The 19458-nt window shown below is 37.1% G+C and overlaps 1 protein-coding gene across 4 annotated transcripts in view; it reads left to right on the top strand.

The window, feature by feature from the left end:
* The window catches only part of LOC129577053 (cyclic nucleotide-gated cation channel subunit A), an 80693-nt gene that overhangs the window by 25897 nt on the left and 35338 nt on the right, over positions 1-19458 (top strand). For 3 of the 4 annotated variants that reach the window (XM_055463472.1, XM_055463470.1, XM_055463474.1), the window contains exons 2-3: positions 4898-5044; positions 6230-6566. In XM_055463472.1, the coding sequence (XP_055319447.1) occupies positions 4947-5044; positions 6230-6566 (435 nt within the window). In that variant the 5' untranslated portion in view covers positions 4898-4946. Of the gene's footprint in view, positions 1-4438; positions 4509-4897; positions 5045-6229; positions 6567-19458 lie in introns of those variants that run through there. The other variant, XM_055463473.1, reaches the window with a different exon arrangement.

Raw genomic sequence — 19458 nt, 5'->3', positions numbered from 1 at the left:
AGAGAGAGAGAGAGAGAGAGAGAGAGAGAGAGAGAGAAAGAGAGAGAAAGAGAGAGAGAGAGAGAGAGAGAGAGAGAGAGAGAAAAGAGCTATAGAAAATGCGTGGAAAGTCGTGCGAAAATACGAAACGAATTGAACTGAAGCGTGAACAAAACGGTGTCGACACCAGCATCAGCTCATGTACGCCAGTTTTTGTTGTTATGGATGATTGGAATATACGTATTAGGCTCTCGCAAGAAAAATAGTGAGAAGAAGAAGAAGAAGAAGAAGAAGAAGAAGAAGACGAACAACACATAAACATATGCTAAATTGAATGGGAGAGTGAAGAACGCGTTCCGGCGTTTGAGTGCCATGCTTTTAATTCGCATTCAAAGAAGCAGCAAGAAAAATGGGCGAAACGAAGCGAAATGGAGGCATTTTCCAACATTCTCTTCTCGATATGAAGCAAGTGAGATAACAAACGTACGCAATCGGCAACACAATGCCCCTCAATATCAAAAGGCATACCAAGATGAATTTAGACGAATCCGCGTAGAAATTTGCACACATAAATCTGTCGCTGCTCAATTTTATTTACATTTATATTTATTCATTTGGTTCGGCCATTGGGTAGTGTGCGATAAATACAGAGAGAGAGAGAGAGAGAGAGAGAGAAAGAGAGAGAGAGAGAGAGAGAGAGAGAGAGAAAGAGAAAGAGAGAGAGAGAGAGAATGGAGCTTTCGCATCATCTCATCGTTTTCATGCTTTCTTCACTTGTTTTCATTTCTTCGAGTTATTTTGATTACGCTTTGGCGTGCGCGTTTCAGCAATTCATTTTGTAATGATTGTTTTTCTTCTTCTTCTGTTCTTTTTTTCTTCTCTTGAATTCGCCAATTAATTTTTATTATTTGGACTCAATGACAACGATTTAGTGGGTGCTCACTTATATAGCACTCTCGCATGATTTCACTCGCAAAATTCAATAAGGCATTTAATTTTCCGTTTCTTTTCGGTAGAATGTCAATTTTCTACGTTCGCCAGTTGTATACGCGCATCACCGCACCATTTCTTTAAATAATGACCAATTTTTGTTTTGTACTGTGCGGAAACGATAGACTCTTTCTCGCCGCCACCGCGCACTCCGCCGACAACCCATAAAAATAATTCCAACATCAAACAATAAATGCTGTTAAATTTCCGACAATAGAAAAAATGATCATAGCAACTGGACATTCTTTGACTCCCTCAGTCAAATTTAATGAGCTTGTTTTCACATTCAAACGGGAGAGAGAGAGAATTGCAAATAAAATAAAATTCCTATTAGAAAATGTCTTTGAATTTCTCATTGGTGCTTGGTTTAATTACGGAATAGCACATGCGAAAGCGTATCGATAGCCACTGTGTTTTACTTTTTCATCAATTGTTTTATGGCTGTTTTGGTTTTCACACGCTTTTTAAAGCCCAACTATCTACAATAATTCTGAAAGATTTCCAAATGACGGGCAGAGAAAAACTTTTATGCAAAGGGGGAAATCGATTTGAATGTAAATTAGAATTTATTGAACAACAAGAACAAGAACAAGACTAACAACAACAGCAGTAGCAGCAGCAGCAGTAACAGCAACGACACACAAATATCAAAACATGCGTCTTGAATATTCATGAATGAGTACTTTTTTATGTGAATATGTGCGTATGCTGTTGAACGGTAGAATCACCGACCCACATACGTATTCATATTCATATTCGTTGATGGATGGATGGAGAGTGGGAGAAAGTGAGAAAGAGAGGTGACAGAAAAAAATTTCTTGACGAGACTCTGAATCATTTCGCTGTGTAAAGCGAGAGACGCAGAGAGAATATCATCGAATTTTAATTGCGATCACGTTATGGTTAACATTTTAGCCTTTCATCATACCAAATACTTTGAAGTGGTAGAAAAGAAAAAGAGTGGCAAATCTATCAAAGCTCTTTGACCAATTATCGTATCTTTGTTGAGTGTTTTGGCGCAGATTGGCTGCATTTTCGTCTAAGACAGTGAGTGCTGATGGTGTGTCTGTTCCTATCAATTGGCTGCTTCCCAAGTTTATTTATTGCACATCGATTTTTCAAGAAATAGCCATAAAATCCGATGATATTAATTGAATGACCCGACTGAAGAAGACGATCACAGAAGCAATGCACTCAACGAATCAAAAAATTGGCATTCAATTTGAAATTGAACCGAGATCTGATTCGGCCAGACATATATGAACACACGTAATGCAATCAAGCGAAAAATAATCATAGCAATCAAAATTCGAAACAAATTAATCATCAATTCAATGCGCTTTAATGATAAAAAAAACATGAAAAAAGGGCAAGAAAGAGCACGTAAATTAATCATTGAATTGCAAAATGGGGAATATCGAGCCGAATTTTGTTGTTTGCAAGCGTAAAAATATCATCGTTTTGATAGAGAGAAAGACACACACACGCTAAGGGATAGAAAGAAAAAGAGAGGGGATCGTAATATCTACCGCATTCGTTGTTATTCGAAATGATGTTTTGAACGTAAAGTGATATGAAATGAAAGTCAATGGTAAAAACAAGAAAAATGATACCTTCAATTGTGATTATGGCGCTCGTGGCGCTGATATTTTTCCTCATTGCCGCCGTCGACTAACCCGTCGCGCGAGCACCCGCACCGGCTTTTAAATCAATGACTTTCGTCTGTGCCGTGCCATTTCTATTTTCACTTCGATCTTTTCACATCAGTTTTTTTTTGCCTTCTACTTCATCTTTATCTTCTGCTTTTTATCCATTCCGTTACATTTTTCTCCATAACAAATTTTCTTTCTCGTTTAATTCAACTCGGAATACATACTTTATCTGATGGGGCGTGAGTTCGTTGTTCGCATCGGTTGTATATCTCGTTGGTGTGTCACGAAATTTGATGTTACACTTCTCTCTAAATATATGCACATCATATCTTTGGGGAATAGCGCGAGCGCCCAATTCCATTTGTTTGTTGTTGTCTCTCTCTCTCTCTATCTCCCCGTTGACATTGTAGGAACGAGATATAGATTCGCGCAATTTTCTCTTGATTGCATCACGAAAAGTGGAACAAATTCTGAATATCGAATAACTATCGGCGTTGCCAATTATGTACTCAACTCAATAATGGCATCGGTTGACTCTTCATTTGTGTTTTTTTTTTTACATTATTTTTCACATATTTTCAAGTCATTTTTCTATTCATGTTATGTCATTGCATTTCTACACTTTGAATGGCCAAGCGATTGTATTTACATGCAAATTGATTGCGATTCAGTTATGATTTCGATGTGAATTCAAACAATTTCAAATGACAAGCACATTTACGCGTCAATTTAGAATTTGGAACGGCCATTGCATTTCGTTTGCATTTCATTTTTCTTCTCTTTGTTCTTTTTCCCCATTGAAATAAATAATAAAATAGTTCAATCCGATGAACGGGATCGGCAATGAAAACGTGCCGAAATGCAATCGAACCAAAGCAAATAATCAAAGACATTCTTAGTGTAAAAAATCCAACGAAAAAATGTGAAAGAAAAAACTCGTACGTGCGTTCATTTTACGCCAAGTGGTCGGTATATGGTGTATGTATGTTCCGTTTCGTCTTCTCATTTTACCCATTGTTAAAATTTCATCAAGTGCAGACGTCGGCCGCAGCGGTCACTACTCGTGGGTTGGTTGCGTTGCCAACTGAACATTGTTGTGTTTATTATAAATAAAGTTATCAATTTTGCGACGTTGAGTCGGGTGCAACGTCAATAACAATAAACCTCATGGCAAATTGAATTACATACACACGGGAACAAAACGGCTGCAAGGCAGAACAAACAAACGAGAAAGAAAAAAACAGCAAGCGAACACAAATAAATAATTTGGAGAGTCAGAATTTAGAGTCGAATGCATTAGTGCAAAGGTTTACACGCTCTACCACTTTGCTTTCGCATTGTGACGTCGGATCTTTCATTGACCTGAATTTGTTTGTGCAAAATTATGAATTTTCGCCATTGTTCAAATACACACTATATGTTCATACTGCACCATTGTTTGTGGACTATACCATTTTTTTTCGTTTAGTCAGAACACTGAAAGCCAAAACCAAAACAATGCTCACTACACACACACACACACAAAATCAAATAATGAATTTCGAGTTTGTTTTCTGTTTGCTCAATGTGTAATTCATTTTTCAAACATGTTTTTTTTTGTGTGTGCTCAATCTTGATCGGCCTTTGGCCGGGTATTCAGCACCTGAATTCACCTTAGTCACCGCGGTGTGCTATCACTGGAACGAGCAGCAATAATGATAACAACAATAGCAAACTCGGAAGAAAACCAAATGAAGCGATTGTTCTCTCGAAACAGAATAATTAGTATGATTAAAGCGTAGGTTGTTGCGGCTCTGTTTTTTTTTCTCTTCTTCTGTCGAATCAATTTGTTTTTAGTTATGATTAAACAGTTGGGCACATCAGATTGCTGTTCCAAAATTAGCCCTAGTAAGCTTAAATTGTATCAATTGAACTGCTGAGAATATTCGTTGGACATTGTTACGTTCGTAAGAAATACGGTTCTTGAAAATGTTGGTACGCAAAAGCGGTACATCAAAATAATTTTTTTTTCGGGGCTTTTAAGCCGTGATTACAACAATACGTGTACCACTTTTGCGTACTAACATTTTCAAGTAGCACATTTATGGTACCACACAAACAATGTCCAACGAATATCCTCAGCAGTTCAAATGTGTATTGTGTAGATTTGATCGAGGGATAGACAGTGAGAGTGTGTGTATTCTTAATCGTAGTTAGTTTAAGAAGTTTGTCGGTTGTTGAAAAAATTGCCCCCATTAAATTACACATGCTCATCGTAAAAACTTGTTCAATTTCAGATTGTTACCGATTGATTTTATGATTCGGAGCCCTGTGCAATGATACGAAATGTGGCCTCGGATGATGGTTTCGGCCTGTAGAGATAGAGCTTCGTCCTTTCTTTTCGTTAATAGACGCAACGAGAATCAACGCTCCGAATCATCCAGGTAAGTGCTACTGCTACTGCTGCTGCTGCAGCGGCGGCGGCGGCTGATTTTTTATGCGTGTATGTTTGTGGTTTTTCCTCATTTTCACAACCAAACAATGAATACGTTCCGTTCGCTCGTCGCAACACTAAACAACACATCTTTATATTGCTCACCGGAATAGAACCAATCATAAATCAGAGCATTTATATAAAACATTTTTGCGGAAAATGCCATGGAACTAAACAGTGAATTGAAATAAAATTACAAAAAGAGAAATTGCTTTCGTAATTTAAGTGATACCAGTGATTCAACGAAATAGAAAGTGAGAAAGAGAGAGAGAAATAAGAGAGTAATTTTCTGGGAAGAAAAAAAAAATACTTACAGACATTATTTATTGCCAACGAAAAGTCGTATTTTCCAAGCACATCGGTTATTTATATGGCCGAAGAGTAAAACATTCGCCGAAAAATTGAAATGTTGATGTGAGAAGTAATTCCCAGTGTAAATCACACTGGATCGCTTAAATGCTCGAATGAAAAATCCATCGAAATCGAAATTCGATTTCTCTCAATGTCTGACTCCTTCCCTCTCTCTCCCTCTCTTTCTCGTTCTGCGTGCAATCAAAAGATTAGCCGTATATCATTTCGGAGGAAATGAAAGCAAAGGAGTTGAGACAGAAAGAGAGGAAGAGAGAGCGAAAGAGAGTAAGAACTCATGAAAAAGGATCCTAGAGACCAGTTTCAAAGTGATTTCCAATATCTGGGTCATGTAGTTCCATTTGCTCAAGTGTAAGTGTGCGTTTTATTATTGTTGTTGTTTCCGCTGCAACTGCAGTGAAAATGGACGAATGATTTGTGGTTTACAAACATGAACAATTTAATTTTCGATATTTTTGTAGCAATCACTTTTTGTTTGCTTTTGATGTTGCCGAAATGATATGAAAACCTCTTCCCTTAATGGGAAATTAAATTAAAATCAAATGAGCTAATTTATTGGGCGTGAGATAGGGAGTGTAAAAGAGCGAACGAACGGAACGTAAAACGATGTGAAAATTAATTGAACATGATTTTGAGATGCAATTCACGAAATTTCATTATATTTTTTTTCTATCTTTTCTGTTGTCTGTCTCGTTTTTCTTCTCGGTGCCAATTTGATTTTCGAACGGCCCGGACGGTATACCTACACACATACCACCGCAAACAGTTCATTGGGAAACAGTAATTTTGGGCACAGTAACATCAATTTATATAATAATTATGCAAGTGCATCGTATGCAACCTATACAGCACCTCAGTATACAACGGCAAATCCGAATCGTTGCCCGGCTAATGCCAATATTAAGCCAACTTCGAGCTGCGCTACAGCTGGCGATCATTCAGAAGGGAAAACGACCAATAAACCACCGGCATCGATACGATGCGGCCACCATGTGCTACGAAAATCGAATGGCAACAACGGCGGCAGTGACACGGTAGTAGCCAACAAACACGAACGACAGTTTAATGAGTCTGTGATAGAGGAGGGACATAATAACAATTTCGTAAGTACTTATACACACACAAACACATTTCAATTATCACATATCGTGCCAGATGCCGACGACAAGTGTCGTCGTCGTCGTCATCATCGTTTACAATGTCGTCGTAATTTAATCCATCGAAATCTGGCGTTTGGTCGAGATCTATGTTGATAAAATGTCATTTGCCCGTTTTAATTCAACTGGTTGACGATTTGTCGGGGGCGTATTAATCATACGAAGTCATTTTGTCTAGTCAACGACTGAAGAACAGAACACAAATGGAAAAAAAAACACGAGCGATAATCTTCTGAATCACGAATGCTTGCGTCTTTTCTCTCTCTCTCTCTCGCTCTCTCTCTCTCATTTTTCCATCATCATCATCATCAGAGACACATTTGAAATGGTTGTACGTGATGCTGTTATTCGCGACGATATAAAATTAATACCATTTGGTTGTGCAGTTGAAATTGCGCGCACTTGAATGCCTGTCAATGTATCTCGTAAGCTCATGATTTCGTCATCTTGGACGCGTCCAATTTGATTCCCACTCATCAAAAGTCCGCAATTCACATGAAATGAATTTTGTGTATGTATGCATGTGTGTATCGCGAATCTATTGTGCCTAATGTCATTCAATTTGAACTCGTGAACCACAAATGAATGGCACAATGTTTGATCGCTTCAAGCCAAATCCAATTTTCATAATTAAACAAATTTTCTTCGCATGTCTTTGAACGTATCACTCGAAAACCGCCTCAGCAGTCAACATTTTAACTAAAGCGCAGCTCATCAATGATTCAACGCCTAACAAATGATGTTTACACATCGAATTTTCAACTTAAGTTTCAATCACTTAACGTCAAACAAATGGTTGATACTGGGATTTATCGATCAAATGGAAAATTGCCCAAATGTACGGACCGAATATAGTTTTTGTTTCATTTAGATTCCCATAATTTCCTATGTAAACTGAAAAAAATGTTCTTTCTTTATCCTTCCTTACCTCATTTTCTTAATCGAATTTCAATAATTTACTTCGGCACTGAACAAAAGCAATAGACTTTGGGGGAAAAAACATTAACATTATTATCAGCTCTAGTCTAAAAATGTCATGTAATTAGGAATCAAGATTGGAGTCAGTTAAATGGGAAATCATCGGATGAACTTTGCAATCAACACCATCAATTTGTGTCGTGTTGCTAAAATGATGAGAAGAAAGGAATAAAAATTCTTCGACGGTTAAAGAATTTCGATGTTTTACTACCGGTAATTCCGGTGTGATTTAGGCGACAATGAGTGTAGCTAATGGGCATTAAGTGAGGCATATATCTTATAAATGGGCCAATTTTCACTTTTGCCAATGTCAATGTTGCCATTATTTATATATCACTCGCCTCATCGACTCCACACATTCCATGCCGTACGGTAGTTCAGTTTTCTTTCTCACACTCACTCCGTTGCTAGTGATTAATGTGAATGTCGGCAGTTTTCATTAAGCTGATCTGCGCAACAGGTGTGAGATGGTATTTAAATCGTATTTGCATTCACTGGCTGCCCGATTTTTTTCTTTCACTTCGCACAGCGGCAAAATTGTTTTCGTTTAAGAAATTTTCTCAAGCCCAAGCTTTCGAGATCTTTGGGCAAAATAAATGGCATTCAAAGCACTTGGAACGCTATACATTTTTCATATTTTCTGTCATTAACCCTTTGATGCACAATTTTTTGTTTTTGAATCATTTTGATATATGTTCTGCGCCACGATAAATAGAGAAAGACCTCATACTTGGATTTTTGAAAAATTGCGTATTTGTCGAGAAAATCGGAAAAGAGTCAAAAGTGTTAAATCACTATAAAAGCTTGAAAAAATTAAATTTCATAAAACAAATGATGCAGAAAGTCAAAATTGTTGTGTTTCGGTCCTACGAGTCTCAAATTGACAATTGAAAAGAATGTACAAACCCACAAGATAAGAGGAGGAAAAATGTGGAATTCTGCTATAATTTCGCATTTTTTTTTTTACACCAGTACATGAACAGAAAAAACTTTCCATTCAGCTAACCAATTGTAGCCTGTAAAGTATCAAATGAAAGCTAGTTCAATTCCCTACATTTGTTTCCAAACAAGAATGCAAAAATATTCAGTGGTTTCATAGCTATAGTGTCTGGCGTATCTGGTTACTTTAGGAACCGATATGTGATAAAGGGTTAATTTAGAGTTTGTGAGTGTGTATGTGGCGGTTCTTTATCGTACGAAAAAGGACCGTTTAAAAAAAGCACGAAATTCGTGCATTCTAAACGAGATTCGCAAATTTTCTACCAACATCAAAAAAAGACGCTTTAAAATGAGACTGAATTTAATTGCAATCAAAGCTAAACAAAGACTGATTAAAGGAATGAAATCATGGCGAAAGAAAAACCAAGCAGGCATTTGCTTCGGAACAAAACGTGTAACATTCAACAAGATTTTAGTGTATGCCATGTCATATTGTTTGCAATTCCATCATGTCAGTACGTGACGATAAATTGTGTTCCATTGCCAATGAACGGCATTATATATATATGTGTGTGTGTGATGGGTAGCAATGGGTTGCCAATAATGATGATTACATTTCGATGCGTGTTCATTCTAGTTGTTTCGATGGAAATTCGAAAAAATAGCACTCGACCTTTATAAGTGCGTTTAATTGATATTATACTGAACTTGAATCCTGTAGGCCGTATTGTTGACGCAAAATTTAAATAATTATTCGCGAAATATTTAATGTAAACGAGATGGTTTAGTGTTTGTATCTTTGCCATTTCCATTGTTTTGTTTTGGGGTGTCGACGGAAAAAAGCATTTTCAGTTGGACACAATTGTCGACGTAGATAGAGCAATGACAATGCAACATTCGCCATGCTATATGATTCAATACACACACACATACATGACTCAGAGGTTCAGTTGGTTTGCTTTTTGACGTAATACTTTTGTGTAGAAATGAAGTCAATTAATTGGCAATATTCGTTGGTTGCCGTCAAATCAGTAACACAGCAACCATTTTCTCTTTCGTGCATGCTCTTTTTGTCACGTCGACATCGTTTGTATGACGCAATCCCAATTGCAAAAAGGTCATGTGTATGCTTAAACCTTTTCTCCGCACGCGCGCGCGCTCGCGCGTTTGCTCGCTCAACCATTTGCGTGTGTCGTTTTTACTTAAGTTGACTTTAGTAATTCATTTTCCATGCGATTTACCTCTATTTGCTAACTAACTAACTCCTTTTGGCCATTTGCATGTGTGCGTGAGCGTATGTGTAATTGTTGCGAAACTTTTAATTTTCCTGTTCATCGACTGTTCTTGTTGTCGTTCTGCTGTGTCAATTCAATGTCATCAATATTTACACAATGAATAGAGTTCTTCTGGTGCATCTTGCTGAGTGAGAAAAAAAAGAGCCACTTCGACTTTCTTTTCTTCCTCTTCTCAGAGGAATGGAGAGAGAATTTCTTTCAATTTTCTGCTTTTTCTTTTTTTAAACAAACTGCAGAAATCGTTGTGCTATTTTTCATTTTTTCTGCTATAAATATTTATTTTATCGATAACTTTGCCATGCTTTGCCATGCACACACCATTTCATGTCAATGCAAAGTTTGAAAAGGAAAAAATTGCATTCTGCGGTAAATGTTTGTGTGTGTATGTGTCGCTTGGTTCAATATGATATTGATATCAACATTAAGATTGTTAAGTAATTGTTTGGTCGAAAGTTTTTCATTTTAATACGTAATGACCTCAATTGATGCATTTTCCCTGCTCGTCTTTGTTCTCTCGTCCGCTCGAGAGGGAGCGAGAGATGGTGAAATTCTTTGATTGTTGTGTTGTTGTTTTCATTTAGTCAGTATTCACACCCACCGTATTGTTCCGTTGCTTTCTCGATGTTTTAACCATTTTGATGGAAATGAAGACGTGCAAACAAGAAGTGAAACACTCAAATTGAAACCTTTCCCATTTTATTTCGTTTGGAGAAAATAACAATTGGTCTTTTGTCACATAGGGCAAGAGAGAGAGAGAGAGAGAGAGAGAGAGTTAGAGACTTTCAGCAATCGAAGCAGAATGTACCACGAAAAAAGGACACATACCAAGAATAAACGAAGAGTAAATGTTCTCGTGCTCATTTTTTGTCGTTTGAACGAGCGTTTGACGGTCTCGTTTTGCATGAACCATTCCATTCCGCTTTGAGGATGCTTGGATAAACATCAACTATTTGGCTACGATCGTTTTGTTTGTGTTTTTTTTTCTTTCTTCTTCATCTTGTTCTCTATTTTCTTTTGCGTTATTTTCATGCTTGTCACTTTATGAGTGTGTCAATTTCTATGCAGCGTTTATGTTGTATGTGTGTGTTTTTCCCTGCAGTTTTTATTGTTAGTTTTTAAAATGAGATATGCGATGGTGACCATGGAGCTTTCGAGAATAAATTCGCCTGCGACGAATCACAAAAATAGAATACTAATCAACACGTTATTTAGTTCAATAGAGTGGAAAAAAAATAGTGGCTGCGGGCTTGAACTAACATAAAGGAACGGAAGAGACACACGGGCGCGCACAGCGCGCATCACATTACAAACCATATGGAAAAACAATGAACAGTTAGTTAGCGTTCGGTTTTTTTCTATTCATTCTTGTTCCAACTATTTGTGTTAACTTCAGCCTATTGAATGTGGATGTAATTTGTTGTTGTTACGGGCATGGCAAACTAATCGTGATAATCTGTATAATTTGTCAACGGTTTGGTTTGATGCTTATCATAAGCACACCGTTTGTAGTTCGGTACATTGTCCGATGATGGAACGTTTGATGGATTTTGTGTTGTGATCGACGACAGGCAGCTGCAACTTGTGAAAAATTGCCAACGCTATCGACCCCATTTTTCCTATCACTTGCAATTCTGAATCACTCGTCGCTTGATTGGTTGGTTGGTCGTATATGCAATGGACGGAACAGAAGAGAAAAAAAAAGTCATAATGAAAAGCTTAAGAGAATGGAGCTCAGAAAGTTGCATTTAAATTAGCTAAATAAATAACAAAAGCAGATGGCAATGACCTAAAAAAGAACCCAAAGAAAAGTAGAACGCATCTCGCGAATAGTAAAAATTTGCGTTAGGTAGAAAAGAACATAGAGAGTGAAATTTGCAAATGCCAGATACCTCCATACAAAAGAAAATAAATAAAAAGAATTACATTGGTAATCCCGAACTTTTCCGTACCATTGGCCGGCGTTGTCCGTTGGTACTTTTGGTTATTTTTTGTGAATTTTTTCGAAATAAAGGCAGTGAAAATATAATAATGAAAATAAAGTGAAAAATCGGTCATTTTAACTAAAAATTCGACAATTTTGTATGAGAGGTACCCGGAAACCGATTCTTATCGGCTTCAAACTTCCTGTGGTTTCATTTTTTGGAGAATTAATAAGATTCTGAAAGTTTCATGTTGATCGCATCTGCAGAAGTTTGGTTTTTGGCCCTTAATTTTTTTCCAAAAAATGTCGACAAAAATTGAGGACAAAAAATCAAACTTCTGCAAACGATCAACATGAAACTTTCAGAATCTTATTTTTTCTCCAAAAAATGAAACCACAGAAAGTTTGAAGCCAATCAGAATCGATTAACGGGTACCTCCCATACAAAATTGTCCAAAAATCGGTAATTTTAGTCGAAATTTCAAAAAATTTGTATGGGAGGTACCCGTAAATCGATTCCGATTGGTTTAAAACTTTCAGAATCTTATTTTTTTCTCAAAAAATTAAATCTCAGAAAGTTTGAACTCATTCAAAGTCGATTTACGGATACCTCCCTTACAAAAGTGTAAATTTTTTGAGGTTTTTCTTAGGGCAAGTACCCCAGGATCAAATCGAAAATGGCTCATATTCGAACTTAAACTAAGTTTTTCGGATACAAAACTTTTGGCATTTCCAGATTTTGATTATCTCAATTATTTTTTGGGTTATCGTGTTTACAAACAGCTACGACGACGACAACGACGACAACGACGACGACGGCACACGAACGGAAAAGTGTCTCAAAAAGTAATTTTCTACGCGTTTCATGAGTTTTTATGATGATCTAAACCAATTTTGCGAAAAAAGTTTTCGGGACCAATTCCTATACTTTCCCTTGACACGTTGTGTACGGAAAAGTAATACAGCACGACGGCAGCACAAGACTGGAATGTGTATTCAATCCGCGACTGGATTATTATGCACAGTGTATATTGCAAATACGAAAATAATAGCACGAGCTATACAGCTCGAACAAAAAAAGAGAGCATATATTCGTTCGGCAAATGAGTTTATCGGCGCAGACGGTGCTGAATCTCGCGCTCCATAAACACACATACATCGGCGAACGCATTTGAAATTGAAGCAATAAATATTGTCTAATTAATTATGCCGATTTATCTGTGCATTTGGCGGCATCGCGCTGTAACAATTTGCCACCGACTTCAAAAATTACTGGCTCCCATCTGTTTTCGCACTGCAGCTGATTGTAACACAATCAATTTTCGTATCGATGCAAATTCCACCGAGAATAGATCAATGAATCGTGTGTGTGTGTGTGTGTGTGTGTGTGTGCGTGAGCGACAGTCCGATCAAGCACAAAAGCAAGCCCCAATTGCTATGGCTTCAGCAAGGACATTCGCATATATTTTAATTATAATTTTAAAACAATCATATAAAATACAAAACAATGCACCACAATGTACAAACGCACAAAGCCGAATGAGTCGAAAAATAGAAAATGAAACGCACGCTAGAGACAGAGAGAGAGAGAGAGACTGATGATGATGACGACAATCGGCGAGGCTTGCATTCGATTGGAACAGTATATTCGAAGAACAATTATGCAAGATTAGGGAGGGAATAGAGGGGAAAAAAATGCGAATTATATATATCAAAGTAGATTGCATTGCAGAATGAATAAATGAGGGCCAATGCATACTCACACACAATTGATTTGCAATTCTAATTGATTTACGCATTCGGAGAACTACAAAAGAATTGAACAAACCTCGAAAAACACGAAGATAAGGCAATCAAATTGCCAACAGCCAAGTGCATTTGCAATCATGACCATGAACAAATACATGAGGTCACCAAAGAAGCAACGCTTTCTCTCTCTCTCTCGCTTTGTCTCACGCCCTCTCTTGTTTCACATTAACTTTTATCAAGTATGGAAAAGTTTTTCCAGCGAAAAATCAGTTTGTAAATATAACAAACAAGTTCCGTCAGTTTTTCATGAGAATTCACCGAAAAAGGTGAATTCACTCGAAACGACGAACAAACAAGAAGTACAACTTGTGACACTCACTTTGATGCCATTATAGAAACAGATTTGTTGCTGGAGTTGCTTATTCTCTTCGTTCGGTTGAATTTTTCATGTATTTGTTGTTTATTCGCAACAAAACAAGCGTATAATTTGTATCCCTTTCCTAGAAGAGTTTTCATCAAACCGAACCGCAAAAAAATTCTTCATTCCAACTTTCATGTCGATTACATCACGAATAAAATACAAATTTAATGTTTTTCTTATCTCATCTAGCTACACCTACAAGAATTTCATCCTTTACAATCTTATGAAAACTTTTTCCCAATTTTGTTTCGCGGAAAATGATTGAAAATGCAAAATATTCACCGCCCAACGACGTCGGCACATTTGTTTCACTTTTCGACGAGTAGTGCTTTTCGTTGGCAGTGGCAGCGGTGACGACGATGACGACAAAGCAGTTGGCTAATAAAACTTTTCGCAAAGTATTTCGAATAATGAACACCGGAATGGCATTTGAGCATACTTGAATACATTTTGATTGAATAAAAAGTGTTTCATTTCAGTTTATAGCGGGTACGAAAATCGTATCTAGATATTACCGCAATACAAAACACCGAGATAATGATGATAATTTCCGGTGGGCGCATAATGTGTTGTCAATAAATCAAAATTTCATGCATTTATGCATATCTAGACAAATAAATAGGAAATTGGTTGAAAAATACACCGCAAAATCTTCACTCGAACCAACAAAAATGGCTCTCTGAACAATTTCAGTAATAATATCCAATCGAAAGCATATTAATGGCTCGGTTTGATTTGGTATACATTTGCTGGCGTCAGCACGCAAGTGTGTGCGTTCATTCGAAATGTGCTTGTAGCACTTGAGCTTCCTGTGTCTTCCGGCTTCTATCAGCAAACCAGTGTGACATAGGCTGGCGTCTCCGTCAATTTTCGTATCCGCTTAACGACCGAGTTGTAAAAATGACATGCAGAGCATCAAAACTTTCTGCTAGAAAGTAATCAAAAAACGAAATAAAATTGCGGTTAAAAGAGAGAGAGAGAGAACAAAACAGCACGTCAATGTTGAGACTATAAAAATGGAAATTGCCCATTGCATTTTGACGACTCACACACACACAGTCATACACTTGAAGCAATGCCGATGGTCTGCCATTTTCAGTTGATCAATTGGATTTTCTCAACGGAACACAATACACACACAATTTTTTTAATAGACAACTCATTTGGATGTCGGGTGAGCGCGCTAGACATGCCTGCATTCATTTTATTAGATGAATATGAGGCTCAAACGGGCCATGGTGCGCGCAAACGGCTGATTTTTATTACCGTAATTGGATCAATTTCTACGTGAAATGAATAAAATTGGTGTATGCTGCATGAATTCACTGTATGATCTTCGTGAACATTAATTTATGGCTTTAGTCGAAAAAATACAGGAATTGGGCAATAGACATTTTCCACCGCAGCAAATTGCACAGACATTTCGAATTTGCTACTGCAATTTTGTGTGAAAATTCGAAATACATTTCATTTGGTCGACTCTTTGTTTCAGAACCTCCGTAATTCCAATGAAATGGAATTGAAATTTTTTTTTATTCGGCTTACAGCCCCTTCTAAGTTGTTGTAACATTCTTGTTGGAATTTTCGATTTTATGTATTGGTTTTCCCTTAGCAACATCTCCTTGCAAGCAGTATGCAAAACAACATATTTCACGTACTTTCGAATTGTGATTACCTCGTTCGCCGATTCAAAACATGTTTCATAAAAATCCATACAAAATTATGCAATGCAAGCGAAATCATAATTCTTAGAAAAACGGCCATAAATTCGAGAGGGAATAAAAAGAATTACATTGGTAATCCTGAACTTTTCCTTACCGTTGGCCTGCGTTGTCTGTAGGTACTTTTGGTTATTTTTTGTGAATTTTCTTGAAATAAAGGCAACGAAAATATAAAAATAAAAATGAAGTGAAAAATCGGTCACTTTAACTAAAACTTCGACAATTTTGTATGAGAGGTACCCGTAAACCGATTCTTATTGGCTTTAAACTTTCTGAGGTTTCATTTTTTGGAGAAAAAATAAGATTCTGAAAGTTTCATGTTGATCGCATTTGCAGAAGTTTGGTTTTTGCCCCTCAATTTTTTCCAGGAAAATTTCATGAAACTTTCAGAATCTTATTTTTTCTTCAAAAAATGAATCCTCAGAAAGTTTGAAGCCAATCAGAATCGATTAACGGGTACCTCCCATACAAAATTGTCCAAAAATCGGTAATTTTAGTCAAAATTTCAAAAATTTTGTATTAGACCAAGAGCCCACCGTACAAACAACTTTTTTTCTTGTGCACTGCAGAAATTCATAAAATTAACATCTTCCCACAATAATCTAACACAAATGTACCACTTTTTTCAATGAAATTGGGCGGATCGCTTTATTCACGGCTTTATTCGCGCGACGCGAAAAAGTATACTTTTTTTAGTGTAAATCTTTTAATTCTATTTTTTAAGCAAACCGCTCACTTTTCGGTGCAGATATTTTATTTATAAGTTAGTTAGATCCGAATGAAGATTTAATACAAATTTCTGCGATACTGGTGCGAAAAAAGTATACTTTTTCGCGTAGCGCGAATAAAGCCGTGAATAAAGCGATCCGCCCAATTTCATTGAAAAAAGTGGTACATTTCTGTTAGAGTATTGTGGGAAGATGTTGATTTTATGAATTTCTGCAGTGCACAAGAAAAGAAGTTGTTTGTACGGTGGGCTCTTGGTCTATATGGGAGGTGCCCGTAAATCGATTTCGATTGGTTTCAAACTTTCAGAATCTTATTTCTTATTCTCCCAAAAAATGAAATCCCAGAAAGTTTGAAGTCAATCGGAGTCGATTTGCAGGTACCTCCCATACAAAAAAGTCAATTTTTTGAGGTTTTTCTTAGGGCAAGTACCCCAGGATCAAATCTAAAATGGCTCATCTTCGAACTTAGACTAAGTTTTTCGAATACAAAACTTTTGGCGTTTCCAGATTTTGATTATCTCAATTATTTTTTGAGTTATCGTGTTAACACACACCAACGACGACGACGACAACGACGACGACGACAACGACGACGACGACAACGACGACGACGACAACGACGACGACGACAACGACGACGACGACAACGACGACAACGACGGCGGCACACGAACGGAAAAGTGTCTCAAAAAGTGGTTTTCTACGCGTTTCATGAGTTTTTATGATGATCTAAACCAATTTTGCGAAAAAAAGTTGTCGGGACCAATTCCTATACTTTCCCTTGACACGTTGTGTATAGAAAAGTAAAAAATGCACTTCTTTATAGGAATTTTAGCATTCACATCGGATCAAACGAACGAACGAAAAAAAATTTACTGAATGAAAACCCATAGTCCAATAAATAAATGATTAAACGTGGCGCCATTTAAACGAATTCGCATTTGCAGCCAATTCATGTAATTTCGTGCCGATAAATTTGTAATCGATTGTAATTAATCTTTTTTTTTAATGAAGTCAACAAAGTAAACATATCGGACTTCCAAAATCATAGTCTAAGTGCGTCTACGAGGTGAATGGAATAACGAAAGAAGAAAAAAAAACGAAACAAATTCCCAAGCAAAAGATAAATTTGATATGCAAAATAATGTGCTAACGATGTGTTTACGCCATGCAATCACTTTCATTGCAACACACAACTTGTATGAGATGAGCATGATGATCTTGTTGCAGTCGTTCCTCTGCTCTATACGCTAACGACACCCGATTAAAATATGTAAATTTCGTGTGTGTGGCGCGCGACTCATAATCGAATGGACGCCGCAAATTCGTTAGACGGATGTGCAAATTATTTACAAATAATATGTTTATTGGATGCAGGCATACATTTAAAAGAGAGAAAAAAAGTATTCGCACAAATTGGCTGAAGGTCATTGTGGGTAGTTGCATATTAAAATGACCATGAAATGGTTTCACTTTTATGAAAATAAAACAAAAAAATGTAAACACTAGATGTTGTTATCTCAATTTTTCAAATGGGAAAAAAACCGAAGCAAAAAAATAAACACCGTCCAAAATCCAATTCGAATCCGAATGAAACGGCAGAATTACGTTGAATGCACACAAATCATCCGACCAGCTAAGTATTGATCAATGCTATTCGGTTTGGCTGTTGCCGAAATGCCGAGAAACATTTATCATTTGTTATTATTTACTCATAAATATTGGATTCAATGCTCGATGCAAACGAATGTGTGTGTGTGTGTGTGTGTGTGTGTGTGTGTGCGGGCGCTCGTATGGTGAATTGCTTTTAATTACAACATCAATCGGGAGAATGTTGTAAATCGTAATTGATTTTTACGGATTATTTCGTTCTCGCCAGTCGCCACGTTTTTTGTTTCTCGCTCTCTATCTCTATCTCTCTCTCTCTCTCTCTCTCTCGGAGATCGGAGAGTCGATTTTTCTTCTGTGATGTGCTACATATTGACAGACGGCCATGAGAAAATGCATTGCCATTTTCCCAAAAACGAAAAATGATAAATGAAAGCAACTGAAATGCGTATGAATTGATTGGAATTTATTTTTGGTACGTGCGCGCTTTCGTTTATCATCTTTAATCTATAAAAATGTTGGCAGATGAATTAGCGATTTTATTTTGCCATTCATTCGTCCTGTGTCGGTCACTTTATTATTTCTTAATTTAAAACATTTCACCCGATTATATTTCAAATAAAATATCCATGTGATTCAATGGCATTTTTTATTAGGCAATTGGTTCACACTCGAGAAGGGATCGGATGAATGTTGGCGCAATGGAGTGAATAGCAACGAACCGGCAATATCATGGTACACTCTGGTTTCTATCGTAGAGAATATCGAGGATGTACACTCACTACATGTTTTTTTGCAGTGCCACAATGAGTTCGCTGAACTGATAATCTTGAAATCATTGTCGTTGTGTGTTTTGTAGCTGTACAAATCCAAATAGTGCAATAAATGGATGGATCCCATTAAAAGGATGATAGCAACGATCTGTGCATATTAAAATACGTATGCTCAAACTCACCAAATCGGTTTCTATCGCTGTCTTTGATGCGCTCGAAGAAGAAAGGCACTCTCTCTCTCTATTCTTTTTTTTTCTCCTTCGAAGCCACTCTTTCTCTCTGTCTATCATTCTTTCTTGTGCTCTTCCTTTCTCTCTCTCCCGTTGTCTCTTTCTTGTACTCTCTTTCGAAGATGCTAAGAGCATAGTCACTTTGGTCAGAAAGTAAAACGAAGAAGAAAAACACCAGTAAAACAATGCGACTGACGAGAGATCAAAATCGCCATAGAAAATTGCCAAAGATGTATCACACATCAGACCGTTGAACCGAATCAGCGGCGCATTTTTATATGCCACTACGAATAAAACAAATGCTTGAAAATACGAAATGGAAAGCACAACGAAACGAAACAAAAAACAAATACCCGCTGAAAAAAAACGTGGAGGAATAAGAATTTCCCCTAGGGTGTTTTAAGTGCGAAGTGGATGTTGGCTGGTGATAGCGTTTTTGTATTGCCGTTGTTTTTGGCTATGCCTGTGCCGGCGT

This window comes from Sitodiplosis mosellana, unplaced genomic scaffold (assembly GCF_009176505.1).
Source record: "Sitodiplosis mosellana isolate CC-2019 unplaced genomic scaffold, AAFC_SMos_1.0 Smas_scaffold_6197, whole genome shotgun sequence".
In the NCBI taxonomy this organism is placed as follows: domain Eukaryota; kingdom Metazoa; phylum Arthropoda; class Insecta; order Diptera; family Cecidomyiidae; genus Sitodiplosis; species Sitodiplosis mosellana.
This window is presented reverse-complemented; position numbering and strand designations above follow the sequence as displayed.